Source organism: Rhinatrema bivittatum, chromosome 11 (genome assembly GCF_901001135.1).
Source record: "Rhinatrema bivittatum chromosome 11, aRhiBiv1.1, whole genome shotgun sequence".
Lineage (NCBI taxonomy): Eukaryota > Metazoa > Chordata > Amphibia > Gymnophiona > Rhinatrematidae > Rhinatrema > Rhinatrema bivittatum.
The window spans coordinates 40490799-40508671 of record NC_042625.1 but is presented as its reverse complement, the minus strand read 5'-3'; the positions used below and the strand labels follow the sequence as shown (position 1 = coordinate 40508671).

Sequence of the window (17873 nt, the reverse complement as noted above, 5' to 3'; positions counted from 1 at the left end):
GAATAATTAGAGTGCTATTATTTTCATTAATGCAATATAACTGAGATTAATAATTAAATAGTGAGAAAGGAAGGAAAATCTGTCTAGTTCTCCACCATACTATAACAATCAAGGTGGGGAAGAATGGAGCAGCCTCAGAAAAGAATCCCCGCTATAAAGTCATTCATTGTATTTTTTCAACTATCCGCAAATAATTTCCAACTGTTTAAACTAAAATTTTGTTTTGTTGACAGTGACAGAGAGCCGTGGGAGCTTGGACAGCGTGCAGAGATTTTCTTTGCTGCCAACCTATCTTCCTGTGAATTATAACATCCACTCCAGTGACGTTTCCTTCTTCCTGAAAGAAGCAAATCAGGATATCATGAGGAATTCCAGTCTGCAGTCCAGGGTGGAGTCATTTCTCATATACAAAGCCAAGAAGGCACCTACAGTTAATGCAAGCTATGGGCCCTTTACTGTGGAGCAAACTGTACCCCAAGAGCTACTGCAAACATCAAGCTTGTTTGGATCTATGGAGCAGTTCACTTTCAACTGGAAGCTTAAAGCATACATCCTCAATGAGAAGATTTACCCCACCAGGCCCAAAGTTCAGATCTTGTTTTACATTGTGGGCAGGGACTGGGACGACTATAGCACCACAGAGCGGCTGCCATGCCTGAGGGCGTTTGCCTTTCGGGAGACGAGAGAAGTGAGAGGTGGCTGCAGGCTGAAGGGGGATCTGGGAATGTGTGTGGCGGAGCTGGAACTCCTGCCCGGTTGGTTTGACCCCCCAACAGTGGTGGCTGGACGTAAAAAATCCAACGAGCAATTGGAAGGGAATCCTGTGGAGCTTTACTACAGTGTCCAGCCAGGGGATGAGAAGGGAGAGTGTAGCAGGGAGAGCACAAGAAAGACTAATGTTATCCGAGCAGGCCGTGACGACAGGGATGATTTTAGACCTTCCTTGCAAAGGATTGGAAGTGTTTTTCTTTATCAAACATATGGCAGCCCATCTTTGTATGAAATAAAGTTGGATAACAACATTGTCATCCGATATCTACCAAAGACAGCCAAGCAAGGGGATATTTTGACTTATTTTGTTTCTGTTGCTAAAGATTCATCACAGGACCACTTCACGTTGAGGTAAGTTAATGCCATTTTTATTTTTTTTGGAGGAATTTAAAAGTGAAATGGCATGCTTATCTTCTTTCAGGACATCAGAATAGGTTTAAATTAGCCTCAGTGTTCCAGCTGAGTCTCATTATTTACAACGCTGTGTGCAGTAGCAGGGATAAATGAATGCTGGCTGTATCTACTTCAGTATTTTATTCTGCTCATTATATGCCCCTTTTCTCTGAACATGTGGCCACCCGGTGACTTATTTTTGCAGCAAAATGATCTCAGTGTGTGGATTTAGCTTTTGCGGTGAATTGAGCTTGTATGAGATTATAGGTAAAAACTGGCATAGTGATCGATTTTTAATAGCCTCCTATAGATTGATTGATAAAAGTTAAGCATTGTAATTGGCAAACAGCACCATGTGACCTTGCATCAAATCCCATTGCTGCCTGGTCTGTATGAGGCACTAATCAATGTCAATTCATCATTTATAATACACTCTTGTACTCACTAAAGATTTGTGGGGACCATAGCATTTCCTAAGCTCCAACAGGCATATATTGCATTGGTAAATGAAAAGATGGTACTGTAATTTTACATTGGTTTGCTTTGGTTGTAACTGCTTCCAATGGCATGTTTGGGGAAGCGGATTAAAAAAATTAAAAGAAATATATGCTAGTCTTTTGAAGCTTACATCATGAATTCACTAGCTTTATCGAGGTGTCAGCTCTACTCAACTACCTTGTTCATTTTCATCCAACTAAAATTGGCACTTATAATGCAGCACATGTTAGATCAGATTTACTGAGGCCTTTCTCAAATGCTATAGCTTTGGGGGAAAAAAAAGGCCCTTGGTAAATCAGGCCCTTTATTTGAATGCTGCATTATATTGTAAAATAAATTTGTGTAAATGACTCTTTATTACTGTTTACGGGGCAGCTTTCAAAACTGCCAACATGGTTGCAAAATCCACGGTTACTTTTTCCTGTAGACTTCCCACCCATTCTCAAAAGGGGAAAACATACAAGTAACTACTGAAAAAGTGCCCACAAAAGATTTACATGTGCTTCTTCTACGTATACTTTTCCTCTGAAAAACGTACATCGTTTTCAAAATGCTGGGTCGGTCCACGTTTGCCTAGCTTTCAGGCGTGACGGTGAGTGTTTCAAAAGGCATTACAACTATCATGACCTTAAAGTACAAGATCAAAAGCTGAGTTTTAATGTGTAGCGGAAGTATGACCTTTTTGGGGCGTAAAAAAGGAAAAATCCGGTCAGGCTGTGATGTGGGTCTCAGCGCTTTGGTAGTGGCAAAACAGACTCTGCTTGATCTGATGTCTTTCCGGGCTGACTGGGGCTGGGCACCTGGAGAAGGTGATGTGTTCGACCCCAGGTAGGGAGGAAGAAAGGAAGGGAAGATGATCCCAGCTAGCCATAAAGATTGGCACTGAATGGATTGCATGCACTCGCCAGTCATCCACCTCGGTGTCTTCCAAGCAGGCCATTAGTTGGGATGGGGGGGGGGGGGGGGGGGGGGGAGGATGGTTAAAAATGGAAGGGATACAAGGGATGGTTCTTATTAGTTTTCTTGACTTTATTTGATTTTAAAGTTTTTTGATGTCGCATCATTCTTTTTTTTCTCTTGCCAGTACAACATAGGCTTGACATCACAAAGTTGTTTCCTCAACCGATTCATTTTAGCTTTCATCTTGCATCACTTCTGCAACATTAGGAGGTTTTGGCTTGCACCACTTCTGGTAGGCTGAGTTTGAGGTCCTTAGGAAGTAAAGAGAGTAACAATTTCTCCCTCCTGTGTGCAGGGTGCTCTAGCTGATCTCAGTTCTTTGCCTGCTAATTGCAGTTCTCCGTGCTTTCTTTGGTCCGTCTTCCAGGCATCCCTGCTGCTGAGGAACAGAGGTGAGACTTTCTTTGGAAAGTTTACAGGGTGAATGTTGAATTTCGCACTCTCCTGACAGAGAGAGAAATTAATACATCATGTTAAGTTAATGTAGTAAACAGGTATTACCTACTACTTGTTAGCCTTTATTTCTGTGATAATTGAAGATATTAGAAGAATGGAACAAAATGCTAAATATAGACAGCTCAGCAACACATCACTTTCCCCTTGCACAGCCACTAAATCAAATAAATATTTGGTTGTAGGCTTTAGTGCTAGAGAGTCTGCAATAATGTATGTGCAAATAAATCCATGGTGTGTTATAGTGTGATAAATGGTGTTGTCCATGACTGTTGATGGAGAATTGTGGTTGAAAGGAAAACTGTGGTTGAGCTCTTCTGGTTATTGTGCGATCTTCAGTCATAAGCACAATACGTACCTGAGAGAGAGCCAATTGTTGGATTATTACATTGCATCCCAGTGCTATCAGTGTGGGTCGTGGTGTTTATGTTGGGCTAAAACACTCTGCACACACGTCCTTAGATTCTCCAGTATTTATCGGTATGTGAGATGTTGCTTTGATTTTATGAGTTTACCTACATATAGAAAAGTGGATTAACTGCAAGCATGAGTTTGTGAGGTATGATTCGAAAGAGCAAGAGGGGGCATAAATATGTGAATAGAAGAAAAGGATTAGACCAGGACAAGGGGCACAATGTGCATGTTGACAAGAGGCGGTGGCACCTTTATAGACTAACCAATGTATTGAGGCATGAGCTTTCGAGGGCAGAATCTACTTCATCAGATGCAATGTGCATGTTGTAGATGAGATTTTACAACACAAATGCAGAAGCGAAAAACTGCACTTCAAGTATTCAGTAACAACAGCAGGGGAAATGCAGTGGAATTCAATAAGTCCCCACAGCATCAAATTCGTTTCAATAGGCACTTTTTATTTAATTGGCGGCAACTCCATTGCTTGGAAAAGCACAATTTAAGCAGGGTCCCCCAACACAGACCCGTGTTTCGCCAAACGTGGCTGCATCAGGAGGGACTTTAAGCGGGGTTTATAGGCTGTAACATGGAAAGAAATTAACAAGATAGTAAGGGGGACTCTTAACAATAGGATCCAGTATTAAGCAGCATACATAAAAGTTTCAAAAATTGAAAATATCAGCACACATACTTTATTGAGCGCTGTGCTTACATTCATTTTGATTCACAAGGAGAGCGGGCAGAGCCAGCAAAACTCAGCGTTTAAAGAACCCAGAAAAATAGCGCCAAAATTGGCCAATCACAATGCACCAGAATACCATACAACCAATGGGAAGGGAGGTCCGGGATATACAGTAAATTAATACAATCGCACTAGACCGCTTACATATATCAAGTAGAGAAAGCAGTGACAAGAAAATTGATCACGCTTTTAAAATTAACATAGTGGGTAAAGGAATTATGTATTACACACCAATAGAAAGGAAAAGTACGAGGAAACTGTAAGAAATACACAGAAATATGAGAAGGCACAGTCTGATATGCATTCACTAAACACATACATGCATCTAATAAACTTAAGTGAACGGTAACACTTTATATTAAAGTGTGGGCATGTAAAGATGATTTTTGTAAGAAAAGAAAATTCATAGAAAAGTCATAGAAAAGGAGCCACTCAATCTCATAATTTAGTCATGTAGAGCCAAGCTATTCAATATTAAAACTTCATGTATCGAGCACACATACCTTAACGCTGTACTTACATTCATTTTAGTTTGCAAGGAGAGCGGGCAATGCCAGCAAAACTCAGCGTTTAAAGAACCCAGGAAAATGGCGCAAAAAATGTAGCCAGTCACAGTGCATCAGAATACCATACAGCCAATAGGAAAACAGATCCAGAATATACAGAAAAAACAAAGATTAATAAAAATTCATGAAAATTAATGCATTCCCGGGGGGACCGCTACATACATCAAGTAGGAACGAAGTAACAGCATAAATAATCAAACTTTTAAATAGCATAGTATGTGAAATATTTATGTATTATACCCCAATAGAATAGAGAGATACAAAAGAACTGTAAGAAATACACAAAAATTATGTGGAAAGGGCACGGTCTAGTGTGCAAACACTGAACAATTCCATGTAACCAATGAAGGGATTTAAATAAGTCCAAGCATCAGAATGTAAAGGAAATTGTGAAGAGAGAATTTTATCCAGGAAAAGAGAGAAAATATAGAAAACAAGGAATTTATAGAAAAATTATAGAAAAAATTATAGAAATATATGGTAGATGAGATTTTAACCATTAGACAGCTCCAAAATGTTTTTTAAAGGTGAGTACTGCAGTTCTCCATGGCCCTTTAATGCAGCTTTTGTATGGAAAATAGTTTTTGAAAAGAGGGGAATGTTGCTAACTCTTTATAGATGCTACATTAAAGGGTAAGAGAGGAGGGTTTGTTGTAGCTGGCTTTCCTGCTTTGTATCAAAAATTAAATTGTCAGAACCATTTTCATAGGAAGTAATGGAGCTGTGGTAGGAGTAACTGTAATTTATAACTAGGGACATCTGAAGAAGGGGCTCAACGTGGTCTTGAGACATCTTTTTGTTGGCCCTATAAAAGGAATTTCAACCTACTAAGAATACAATTTGTCCAGGACCCATACAGTCACTCGAACAGATGGCGCTGTCCGATAACTACAAGGCATCTATGTATTTGGGTGAATAGGTGTTTGTGCTTGTGTCTGAGGAGAGAGAAGGCATTAATGGAGTGTACTCCTACACACTCCAGATGTCTTTTTGCAGGCCATGATGAATATCTGGTAGAAAGCTGCAAAATCTGATTATTTAATGTTTTTCATCCTCCAAAGGTTAAAATGTTTTGGGGGTAAATCTGTCCCCTGTTGCTGCTATTTGCCTTCCTGAAATTTGAGGTTCTAAGTGGCTTCTCAAGGCCCCCCATAGTGAACAGTGAATTGAAGCCTTAAACCAGGTTCTCGTATTTTTATCCATGTACTGTAACCACTATGCTGCATTGTCAGCCCAGGAAAATAGAGAGACTTCTATGTATGAAAAATATTTTATACAGGTTCAATAAATTGCATCATGAGTGACATCACAACATTGACCATATCTTTACAAAGAAAGAGAATGAGTGGCCAAATGATTGCATTTCATGGCATAGATGGGATTCTTGACATGACAGATTGTTCTAAGATAGATGGGGGTCAGTGACATTCTGGTGGCAGAGACACTTGGCCTTCACACACTGTGTGGCCTCACACAGTTGCATTTGTTGTCTAGCATGGGGGGGAAGGAGGGGAGTGGAACTTCATGTGTCCCCGTTAACTCAAGCTGCATGTATGCCGAACACATGCACATACAAAAAGATACTCGCTTGTAAAAGTATTTGCAATGTGGTGTTGCGCAAAAATATTTGAGAAAGGTGTAATGTGCTTTCCATTTTGTAACATCTTTTTGGATATTAAAGATGACTCAATGAATCTATTCAACTGTGTAGGTCCACACTTTTGCTTCCATGTCAAATTTTTGTTGGGTTCTGGCCAATGAACAAGGTGTTGTAATTAGTTTCAGTTTTTCCAATTTGCCTTTTGATTTGTTTATTCTCTCTTTCTTCTCAATCCTGCACTTTGTTGCCCCGTTGGCTTTGTTTCTCCCCTCCCCATCTCCTTGTTCTATTGTATTTTCCGCTCATTTTGTTAAAATGTGAACCGGCATGATGTCTCGTACTAATGCCGGTATATAAAAGCTATTAAATAAATAAATAAATAAATAAAGGTGCACCTTAGCCCTATTGACCCCAATGACTGTAGAATCCAGCATTTCTTGGGAAGAACCTTTTACATTTCTGCAGTACAGCACTGAGGCATTATATTTCAGATTGCCAGAAAAAAAAAAAAGGCAGTCACCATATGAGGGGGTCAATATGTATCTAAAACCTCAGTCTGTTTCACTGGAGCTATCCATGTCTGTTGCAAGCCATGCCATAGGCTGAACAGATTCTTCACACATCAGGAACTGCTAAAATATGGTAATAAATATGTACAATATGCTGCTCAGAGAGCAGTTCATTATCTACACATCACTAGTTATTGCTGGAATTGTATTTTCAAAAGGATAGGACTTGCAGTCATAAAATGCACTTCTGATTCAATTTTACTATAAATGTAAATCTTTTCAATAAAAAAAACAAAACGCATTCCATTGCCTAAAGCGCTCAGGAACCCAATAAAAAACTGCCAGCAATGCCAAGATTGTAGGTTTGTTATTTCTCCCTTTAGTAGGGAGTAAACAAAATATTTTAAGTTTTAGAAGGAATTTGGGAAGAAGATGGGAAAGAGATTGTGAGGAGGGAGTCCAATAATGCGTCCTCATGTGGTCTATTCAGTCTACCAAAACGTACAGTACTTGCAAGGTTTGGGTAAAAGATGTGTTGTTTTTCCCCGTTGCAATTGAACGTGACTCTCCAGGGTCAATATTTCCTTCAGCCTTCAGTGGTAGGAATATACAGCTCTGGGGACAATCTTCTGTTATGATCCTGCTGCTTAGTCTGCACTTGGCGACTCAAGACATCACTGGGTGATGCATTTCCGATGCTGAGACTGTGGAGAAAGGGAGGGCCAGGGGGAAGAAGGATCTCAGGTGTCCTAGACCTGAGCAGAACACAAATCGCCATAAACCCCGGATTCTTCTCAATGTAGACATGAGCCAGATGTCGGGAACCTCGTACTGCCCTAGCACCAGATTCCATTTCACCAGAGCATGGGCGTAGATGAAAGAGCTTGCGACTTACACAGCAAAGGTACATGAATAAAAGAGTAGCATTTGGGAAGGGACACCCTTGAGGCAATTAACAGGAATTGTTTGTAGGAAAAGGACTGAAATAATTGCTGCTTGTTTAGGAAGGGCTGGGGACACACTGCAACCAATACCCGAGTAAAGGCACAGCAAACTAGCCAAGGCACAACATAAGGCGCTGGTTTGTTTCATGCCAGTTGGGTTACGCAGGACCAAGGTATGTGTGTGTGGTGGGGAGGGGAGGGAGGGGTGTGTGTGTGGTGGGGAGGGGGAACGACAGGAGGTAAAACAGGGTGCTGGGGTGGGGGGGGGGCGGAAAAGGGGAGGTAAGTGAGATTATTAGGGAAACCCTACCCTGTAATGGAAGAGGGGGGCCCAGAAGTCGACTTGCTGGCACAGCGTTTATAATGCCTCCCAAGTCTCAGTGCGAGGTGAGGTGAGGAGCGGTCGGAGTCGGACCCAGGCAGATCCAGGACGCATTACTGGCTTTTATAGTGCTGGCGGCCGGCCTGCATAGATAAAGTCGGGCCTCCGGAATAGCAGCCAGTTGACAACTTCTTGATAGGGACTTGGAAATACATGAAGCAAGGAAAGGGTAAAAAGATCCTTCTCATTCTTCCTCTGAATATTAAATATATTTTTCCATTTTAAGTATACATATTTTTATGCTGTAGTTGCTCCAGTCACTGAGTGAAAATAAGTTGTTTGTTGCCATGGCAACTTTCCTCCCCCCCCCCCCTTTTCTCTGAGTAGTGCATCAATTCGTTATCTTGACTTCTAAAAATTATTTTCCTTACACACACACTGTACATCTAGACTCCTCTTTCACTGCCGTGCTTCACGACTTTTACTGGTCACGTGGGAAAAATTTTAAACTGCTTTAATAGAGCAATTTAGGCAGGAAGGTGAACAGGCCCTAATTGTGCAATGCCAGTAAAAGTGATGATTTACAGGATACCTACTCTGCATTTGGAAAGGGCCCTGCTTGCATTCTGAAGTTTATTTAGTTTCCACAGTCTTGTTGAGTTTTAACTAGAAAAATAGTTATAGTGATCCTGACAGTTTTCTCCAGCAGCTTCCATCCATGTTAAAAGTATGGATTTTATGAACATTATTTCAGAAGTTCAAGTTTTATCTAACATTTGAGCTATATAATGAAATTACTTTCCAGTAGTTTCTAGATATGGAAGTATAGGTTTCCATATAGGGCCAGGAATTTACTATTGCCCTTAATGCTATAAACTACTGTTTCTGGACATGCTGGAGATTTCGAGTCATCAACTGGTGCCTGCCTTTCACCTTCACATATAGTACAGAGACTGGCCTGATGGCTTAGGGGCGGTGCTGTGCACTGCCATGCAGAGGGCCTGGATTAGATTCCTGAGCTCTGCTTCTGCCAGCCCCGGGCTGGCTATGCTGCCGAGACAGCTCCTAGGGGGGCAGGCAGCCTCCACCATGACTGAACGGTGACTCTAGCAGCTGGATTCCAGTTATGGGAGGTGCCGAGGTCTGTCGCTCCTGGTTTGAGAGTGTCACTGCGATGGCTGGGCTAGGCTAGGCGGGAAGCAGGAGAGGGTTACACAACCATGCTGGATTTTTTTTTTTCCCATTTTGTGTGTTGAAGACAGTAGGCTCAGATTTGAGTTCCAGGCAAAAGCAGAGGGGGTGGGGTGGGGGTTGGGGAAAAGAACGTGAAAAATTCTTGAATACAGTATGCGTGCATGGTTTTGGAATCATGCATCTGTTGGCAAAGGATTTAATTCTGGAAGGGGATAAAACTAAGAGACTATAAAATCCAAAGTTTCTGCAAAAAAATGTATTTGATTTTTTGACCAGAAGAGCTAAATTTAAAAATTGGTCAAAAGGTCCCATGATGAATTTTTTTTCTTTTCTAGAAGTTTCAGGATAGTAAATGCTTGGGCAGTTTTGAGCAAGTCCTACTTATCCCAGTGAGTTTGTTGTGTTTTAATCCCTTTCTTTAAAGATTTATTTTTAATAACGCTGAGATTTTTGCAGCAGAGCTGGGCCATTTCAAGTCTCTGCTGGCTTTATATTCCTTTTTCAGACTTTTTAAAAACATTACCTTTTATTAATATTATTTATAGGAAAAGGAAAATGATTCAAATTCTTTTGACAGAATTTTTCGGTTCTCTGCTGTCTGCACTTCTTGTAACAAATGCTTGAACTGCACCTTTGCAAGAGAAAATACAATTTCAGCAACATTTAAAGTAGGCCAATGATATTATATGTAAACATAAGATTCTGGGCTGAAAAAGCTCAAGTCAGCCGTCTTTTCAACGCACTACAGCCTGATTCGGTACGTCTTACCTTGACTGGCCGCAGGCCTTGGCGTCGGTGTTTATAATGCCAGGCCAAAGGCTGCTGGCCAAAAAAAAAAAGATTTCGCTTTCGTTTTTGTGCCAGTAGACATGAAGCCATGGTTCGAATGGACGGAATTCATAAAAAAAAGGGTGTAGGATATAGAGGCCAAAATGAACAGAGGGCAGAAAGGCAGAGAAGCTGAAGTCCAACCTGCTAATCTCTGTATTATAAAAGTTAGAAATATGTTTGTGTGGTTTTATGGTTATGCAGGAGCCAATCAAACTGAAGATTCAAAATGTCCGCCTTGTTTATAGTTGCTGAATAGGCGCTGGCAGGAGGATTGTCCACACTGGGGGGGGAGGGGGAGGAGAAGGGGGTTCATTATATTTCACCTTGGGAGGTCCAGAGCAGTGTTTCCCAATCCCAGCCCTCTCCTGGGGGCACACCTGACCGGTCTGGTTTTCAGGAGATCCAGAGGAATATGCATGAGATGGATTTGTATACATCAGGGGACCCAGTTTGGTGATGGTCATTGCTTTTATTGTGATTGGTAGTCTGAGCAAAGATCACAATAGAGATTTAAGCCCCAAAGCTGCTTTTCATCTCCCTGTTTATTTTTGTTTTTAATGCATCAATCCTTTTTTTTTTTTTTCTTTTAGAGGCCCTCACAGACTCTCTCATTCTGCCATTGCTGGCCTAACAGTAGAGGGCATTCAGAGGGGTAAATGAGGGAGAATTTCTGAATCAAGATGGGCAGATTCTTCCCTGATTCACTCCCTTCCATGCTTCGTTCTCTTTCCAACCAGATCCACTCACTCTGATCTTCGGGATTCTTACTGGCATTGAAGACTGATGGACAGAAACACATAATTTCTGTTTAGTTTCTTCTACCCTTCAACGCTCTTCTCTCTTTTAAACCTTCTTTCCTGGGGTCCTGTAGCCTTCCAGCTGTTCCCCTTAGCACTGATGAGCAATCCTATGTGGTTCAGTTTCAAAGCACGAAGGTGGAGCCGTGGGGAAGAGGACTATGCACGCTCTGTTTAGCTCGAACATGCTAGTTTTTTGAAGTTTCCATCTGGTATTTAGCAATTAGGTAGATATAGTGCAAAAATGCTAAACTCGTTTGGGTTAATGTGCATGGTAATATTGTGTCGGTACTGTAGTGGTAATGTTTTATTACATACATACTAGAATTTAGGGCATAGCTCATTAATTGAGTGTTCCAGAGGTAGATATTCAAAATTTGAAGATCAGACTTATCTGGCTAACTTACATGGAATATTCAGCAGCATGGGTATGCTGCTGAATATCCCCATATTTGGCACTATTTAACTGGAAAAGTTGTATTCTGATAAGTTAAACCTGCTCTATGGCAACTCTGACTTATCCGATTAACTTAACCGGATAAGTCTGCATATCAGCACTTACACGGCTAAGTAATCTGGTTAAGTAATCCAGTTAAGTAGTGCCTCCCCGTTAAGACCAGTGCCCACCCACTGGATATTCGGCTGTCTACTTACCGGATAAGTGGCTTATCCAGTTACATGGCGACCGCTGAACGAAGCTGGATATTTAGCAACTTCCACTTAGCCAGATAAATTGATACTTATCCAGCTAAGTAGTGCTGAATATCGGGCTCCTAGTGCATAGGTCCCCTAACATCTGCTCTGAGTTTTCTTTACTAGATTGCTGTTAAGATTCATTTCATGTTACTGAACAGTTAGGGCTATTCAGTTTGGAGAAGAGATGACTTGGGGGGGGGGGGGGGGGATATGATAGAGGTCTACACAATCATGAATGGATTTGAACAAGTTAATTTAGATCGGTTATTTACTCTCCCAGATAATAGAAGGACTAGGGGGCACTCCATGAAGTTAGCAAGTAGCTCATTTAAAACAAATCGGAGAAAATTCTTTTTCACTCAGCGCATAGTTAAGCTCTGGAAATCATTGCCTGAGGATGTGGTTACGGCAGTTAGTGTAACTGGGTTTAAAAAAAGGTTTGGATAGGTTCCTAGAGGAAAAATCCATAAACTGCTGTTAATCAATAAGGAATAGTAGCTTGAGATCTATGTAATGTTTGAGATCCTGCCAGGTACTTGTAGCCTGGATTGGCCCCTGTTGTAAACAGGATGCTGGGCTTGATGGACCCTTGGTCTGACCCAGCATGGCATATCTTATGTTCTTATGAAGCACTATTGCAGTAGCTCACCCAAGCAGGCCTCTTGAATTCAGCATTCCCATCCTTTAAAACCGGAGGGTTTTTCTAAGCTGTGAGGAGGGGAGGGGAGTAGGAAATGCAGTTGCTCAGTAATAAAATGTTTCAGAATTTTGACAGTGCTATTTAATCCTAATTTAAGCACAAAGTAAATGACATGGTGTCTGTATGTGTGTGCTTGTTGAGGGGCAGATAGGGGAGACATTTCTTCGCACACATAAACAGGAAATTCATCACCTGCAGTCAGATAACTGTTGTGTTTATGAACTCAAAAGACCTAATAGTTTGCTTTCCTTGCAGTGTCACACCAAGACAAAGTTTCCAAAGCAGGGTTTTCTCAAGTGAATGTCACAGTCAGAATGTGGGATTTGTTTCAAACCTCCTGTCCGGACCCACGATATGCTTTGGAGGGCGTAACACTTCACATTGGTGCAGAATGTACCTTCGCAGTACATGGAGGGTTGATTAATCCCTTTGTCAAGACTAACAGAGCCATCCAGTCTGAATAAAGGCTCAGCTTAACATGCATTTTGCAACAATAAGTGCCTCTCCTTCTTTCATCTTTGGCCGCAGGTGAGGAACACTTAGAAAGCTTAGTTGGATTGGCCAGAAAGAGAAACTGCAACTGCCTGCTCAGATTGAACAGTTTTGCAGGGTTTGAACTCAGACGTAATGGCCGGTGGAAGTATAGTCGCTCTGTTTTTACAAACAGACATTTACAAGGTTTGTTGGGATTACAACGTGCCATGGCAATGAAACAGTAGTAGTTGGTGAAAAGCCAGCTTTTTATGTGACTAGTAGGGGCAATATTCTGCCATTGTGTTAATAATAAGCATTTTGAATACCACGACTTCTTTTGGAAGGGTGGCCATAATTTTCTGCCATTAAATTCAGTCAGAGTACATATTTATTTATTCCAACATTTGTGAAACAGAGACAAGCCCATTTTCAAAGAGACTCTTCCATTCTGCGTTTGCTGACGAGCCTCTGGATTGTGTTAATCCCGCAATAAAATTTAAGTATCTCTTATGTTTAGTGAAGATCAGAATACTGTGGGGAACCTCTCGCCAAAGCATTCAGCGCTTGGGTTGTGCATAGAACACGTATGTGGGAATTTCAATTGCTGCCAAGCACAAATAGACACTGGAGGAAATGATCCAGATACAGCGACCAGTGCTGAATGGCCCTTATAAATAAACAGTGCACTCTGATAATTGTTGAAATGCATTTTTAAAGGGCCCCCAGAGTGTGTGCTTTTATTTACCTTGACATCCAGCACTCAATCAGTAACAAGAAGGAGGCCATAGAGATACGCCAGAGGAGCAGAGACAGGATCATTAACTGCTCAGTTTATGCAGGTTGGAAATTTAAACATTGCTGACATAGCTAAACCAAATTATAGCAGCAGAGACAGAGAAGCATAAAATATGATGGTAGATAAGGACTGTAAAGTCTAGGTTGTTTGCCAAGTTTTCTGTTGCGATTCCATAGACCCTTCAATCCCCCTCTTGATCTTCGGCTTTCCCTTTGCAACTAAGGTTCCTCTGTGTTTATCCCACGCTGTAAAAATTCTGTGATTGTTTCTGCCTCCATCATCCCTATTGGGAATGAGAAGGATGTTCCATTCATCCACCACCCAGTGAACATTGATGAGATAAAGCTGCCAAGAAAATAATTTGGGTCATCATTTTAATCGTAATCCTACCTTATATTGATAGAAATTGTCGGTTTTATTTTGAATTGGTTTAGCAATTGATTGGCCACAGTAAGCATAGAATATTAAGCTAATAATCAGAGATCAGTAGGTGAGAACTCCAAGGAGTATTAAAATCCTGGATCTACACAGAGCATTTTTATTTCAAGACAGCAGTACATTCATAAGAGTGGATCATCGGGTTGGGGGGGGGGGGGGGTGAGGATAGAGACGTTGCAGACCTTGAAGGTTTAAAAACGGCTTGGTCAATGTGGAAGTATGGAAAGGAACTTAAGATTTAAGATTGTGGCACTTTATGTGTAGGGTGAAAGCTAATGTGGAAGAGGGAAATGGTTTTCATTGGAGAGGAAGTTTTAGGATCAGGGAACATTGACATGAGCCTGAAAGGGGGTAGATTCAGAAATAGCATAAGGAAGTATGTTTTCACAGAAAGGATGTTGGATGTATGGAACAGATTTCCAGGGTGAAGCTGGAATCTGAATTTAGAGAACCTGGGTTGAGTATGGAGGATCTTCAGCTGCAGAAATGTGGCAGTAAAACCAGACATCACATAGGATCTGAAGTATCTCCCACATAGAGAACATTTAAACTTTAAATGCTGATCTATTTTTATGGTACATTAGTATTTTTTATAGGGGAGGATACACACCAGCCGTGAAGATTGGACTCTGACCCAGATATTTAACTGACCAACCAAGATATCTTTCTTGCTCCTCACTGACTCTGCTTCCTGCCCTTCAGTTATGGTTCTCTGTAAGGCCAGTAATCTTGTACTATTAATATTCCAGAAGAAGAGACAAGAGTGGAGTGGGGTCTTATGTCCCTGATTTTACTGAGTAGCCGCTACAAATAAACAGATTAGTGTGCTTGCACCATTGCTTTCGGGATCTCTGTGGGACAACATCAAAGAAGTTAAAAGCCTGCTACATTATGAAAATAATTTAATTTTTAGGCACAGCAGCTTAATTACTGGGTGATTCACTTTAGAAGGATGAGTAAATAAATATTTATTGGAAAGATGACACTTAAGCATTGACCCAGAGGATGGGCTGAAGAAAACAGCTCTATTCATTGTCCTTTCTCTTTACCAGAAGTTTCAGAGATTAGAGAGAGGGGGGAAAACTTAGTTAAAAAAATTAACCAGGTGACCTTCAGCCGATGCAGTTCTTAGATTTCCCTTAGATTTGCTGGGGAGGTTTGTCAATATGTTTCCCAGGGCATGTGGGTAAAATCCAACAGATCTGATGTGGATTCACCACGTCTTTGTCAGTTGCTGACATCTTCATTCCATATTGAATGAAGAACACTGTGGACCCCACGGATTGCACGAATCTATTCCGAATTTGCTGCAAGTGTGTGCTTTAAGTACTGGAGGTTTCTTTGGGAACATGTTGACTGAAATAATTTGTCAAGACCTGAACTTTCTTGTGGGTTCATCAAACCGGTCTGCAAACTTTGTTTTGAAAAGTTTCTGTACCCTTATTAAAGATACCATCTAAATGTGCAAGTTTGTCCACTAACATCCTCAAGATATTAACCAGGAAAAATGTCTGGGAACACATTTGCAAATCTTAAATCTAAATGAATATGGACAACGTTCCAGAATGGAACAGTTCTGTAGAATCATGTTAAATTCTGTTTCTTCAAAAATACAAAGAGCACTATGTTGGTCCAGAATATCAAAATCAATAAGCAAAAGGTACTACCTATAAATCTTAAATTAGACTCAGCTCTGAAAAAATAATCCAAAAGGATGCAAACGTGTATATGAAAAGATATACTTTTTGTAAAAGCCACATCAGCAAGCCTGATGTGGCTTGCTGATGTGGCTTGCTGATATAGCAAAGATTTTGGAAAAACTGGTCAATTCACAACTCTCAGACTACCTTGAAGATCACGAAATACTATACCCCTCACAATATGGGTTTCGCAAGGCTTTAAGCACTGAAACCCTACTCTTATCGCTAACAGACCACCTCACCATGGGTTTGGACAAAGGACAATCTTTTATATTAATTCTCTTAGACCTGTCGGCGGCATTCGACACTGTAAACCATACCATCCTCCTCAATCGCCTATCAGACATTGGAATAACAGGCTCGGCACACACTTGGTTCAAAACATTCCTTTGTAACAGAGGTTACAAAGTGAGAATCAATAACAAAGAATCCCCCCGCTACAATTCCTCGCTAGGAGTTCCTCAAGATTCCTCACTATCCCCTACTTTATTCAATATTTACCTTCTTCCCCTATGCCAATTGCTAACCAAACTACAACTAAAACATTTCCTATACGCTGACGACGTGCAAATTCTGATACCCATCAAAGAATCTATCACCAAAACACTGAAACACTGGGATAACTGCCTCCGAGAGATTAACAGTCTCCTCGCCAACCTAAACCTAATACTAAACTCAGCCAAAACTGAACTCCTCCTCATCACTCCCGAATACAGCAACTTCCTGCAAATTGCCCCATCTAATACCACTGTCACACAAGCAAGAGACCTAGGAGTAATAATAGACAACCACCTGAATCTAAAAACATTTATCAACAATTCTACCAAGAATTGCTTCTACAAGCTACAGGTAATAAAAAGAATGAAACCTCTCCTACACTTTCATGACTTCAGAACAGTCCTACAAGCCGTAATATTCTCCAAGATAGATTATTGCAACTCTATCTTGCTAGGTCTCCCGGCCTCATCCATAAAACCACTTCAGATGCTCCAGAATGTGGCAGCTAGAATCCTGACAAACTCCAGAAGAAGACCACATCACTCCTATTTTAAAAAATCTACACTGGCTACCAATACATTTCAGAATTCTACACAAGTCCATGACCATTATCCATAAAACCATCCATTCCCAAGCCCCTCTCAACCTCCAAATCCCCCTCAGACGACACACATCATCCAGACCCATCAGAGAAGCCTACAGAGGGTCCCTGCTCATTCCCCCTACCAAATCAACACACCATCTACAACTCAGAAATCGTGCCTTTTCCACGGCGGGCCCCTCTCTCTGGAACACATTACCACCAGACCTCAGACTAGAGCCATGCTTATTAACATTCAGAAAAAGGCTTAAGACTTGGCTATTTAAACAAGCCTTTCCCGAGTCTAACATCCATTAACAGACCATTGCTGCATAATGTAATTACTGCTCATTGTAAATATTTTACTTCAATATAATTTATTTAACTACTGTCTCCTTTCTCCCCCAGTTCTAGCAACCCTGTTATATTGTAACTTTATTGTTTCTTATGCACTTGTTATATGTACTAAGTTACTGCACCCCTTGTTATCTGTAAACCGGCATGATATGATTGTATCATGAATGCCGGTATAAAAAAAGCTCTAAATAAATAAATAAAATAAGCCTGGCGACGTGTTAGGGTTAGGGTGTGGCCCATCTAAACTCCTCCCAGGGAGTTGCCTGCTTCCTGCACTATAAAAGGACTTCTCTTTCAGTTCTGCTTTGCCTTGCATTGGAGTTACTTGCTCCTGGATGACTCGCCTTCCAGTGCTCCGTCAGGCCTTTGTTCTTTGTTGGAGCTCCATGTCTCATCTTGATATGTTTCCATGTTCCTGTTGTCTGATGTCCTTGGTTCCTGATGCTGTTTCCTGATGCCTTGTCTGCGCCTCTGCTTCCAGAACCCCTGGTTCCTCGATGCCACCCTTTCCTGGCGTGCTCATGGAACATTGCCTGTCTTCTCGTCTGCAGCTCAAGTCTCCAGAGGGTCATCCTTGCCTGAAGCCAAGTCTCGTCTTGGTCCTCCGTCCTGATTCTCATTCCGGCCCTTGGATGTTCTT

At 41.2% G+C, this 17873-nt stretch overlaps 1 protein-coding gene across 1 annotated transcript in view; it reads left to right on the top strand.

Annotated features, from left to right (window-relative positions):
- The window catches only part of TMEM132D (transmembrane protein 132D), a 367716-nt gene that overhangs the window by 231 nt on the left and 349612 nt on the right, over window positions 1-17873 (top strand). The window contains exon 2 of the mRNA XM_029571352.1: window positions 234-1122. Coding sequence (XP_029427212.1) covers window positions 234-1122 — 889 coding nt within the window. The remainder of the gene's footprint in view (window positions 1-233; window positions 1123-17873) is intronic.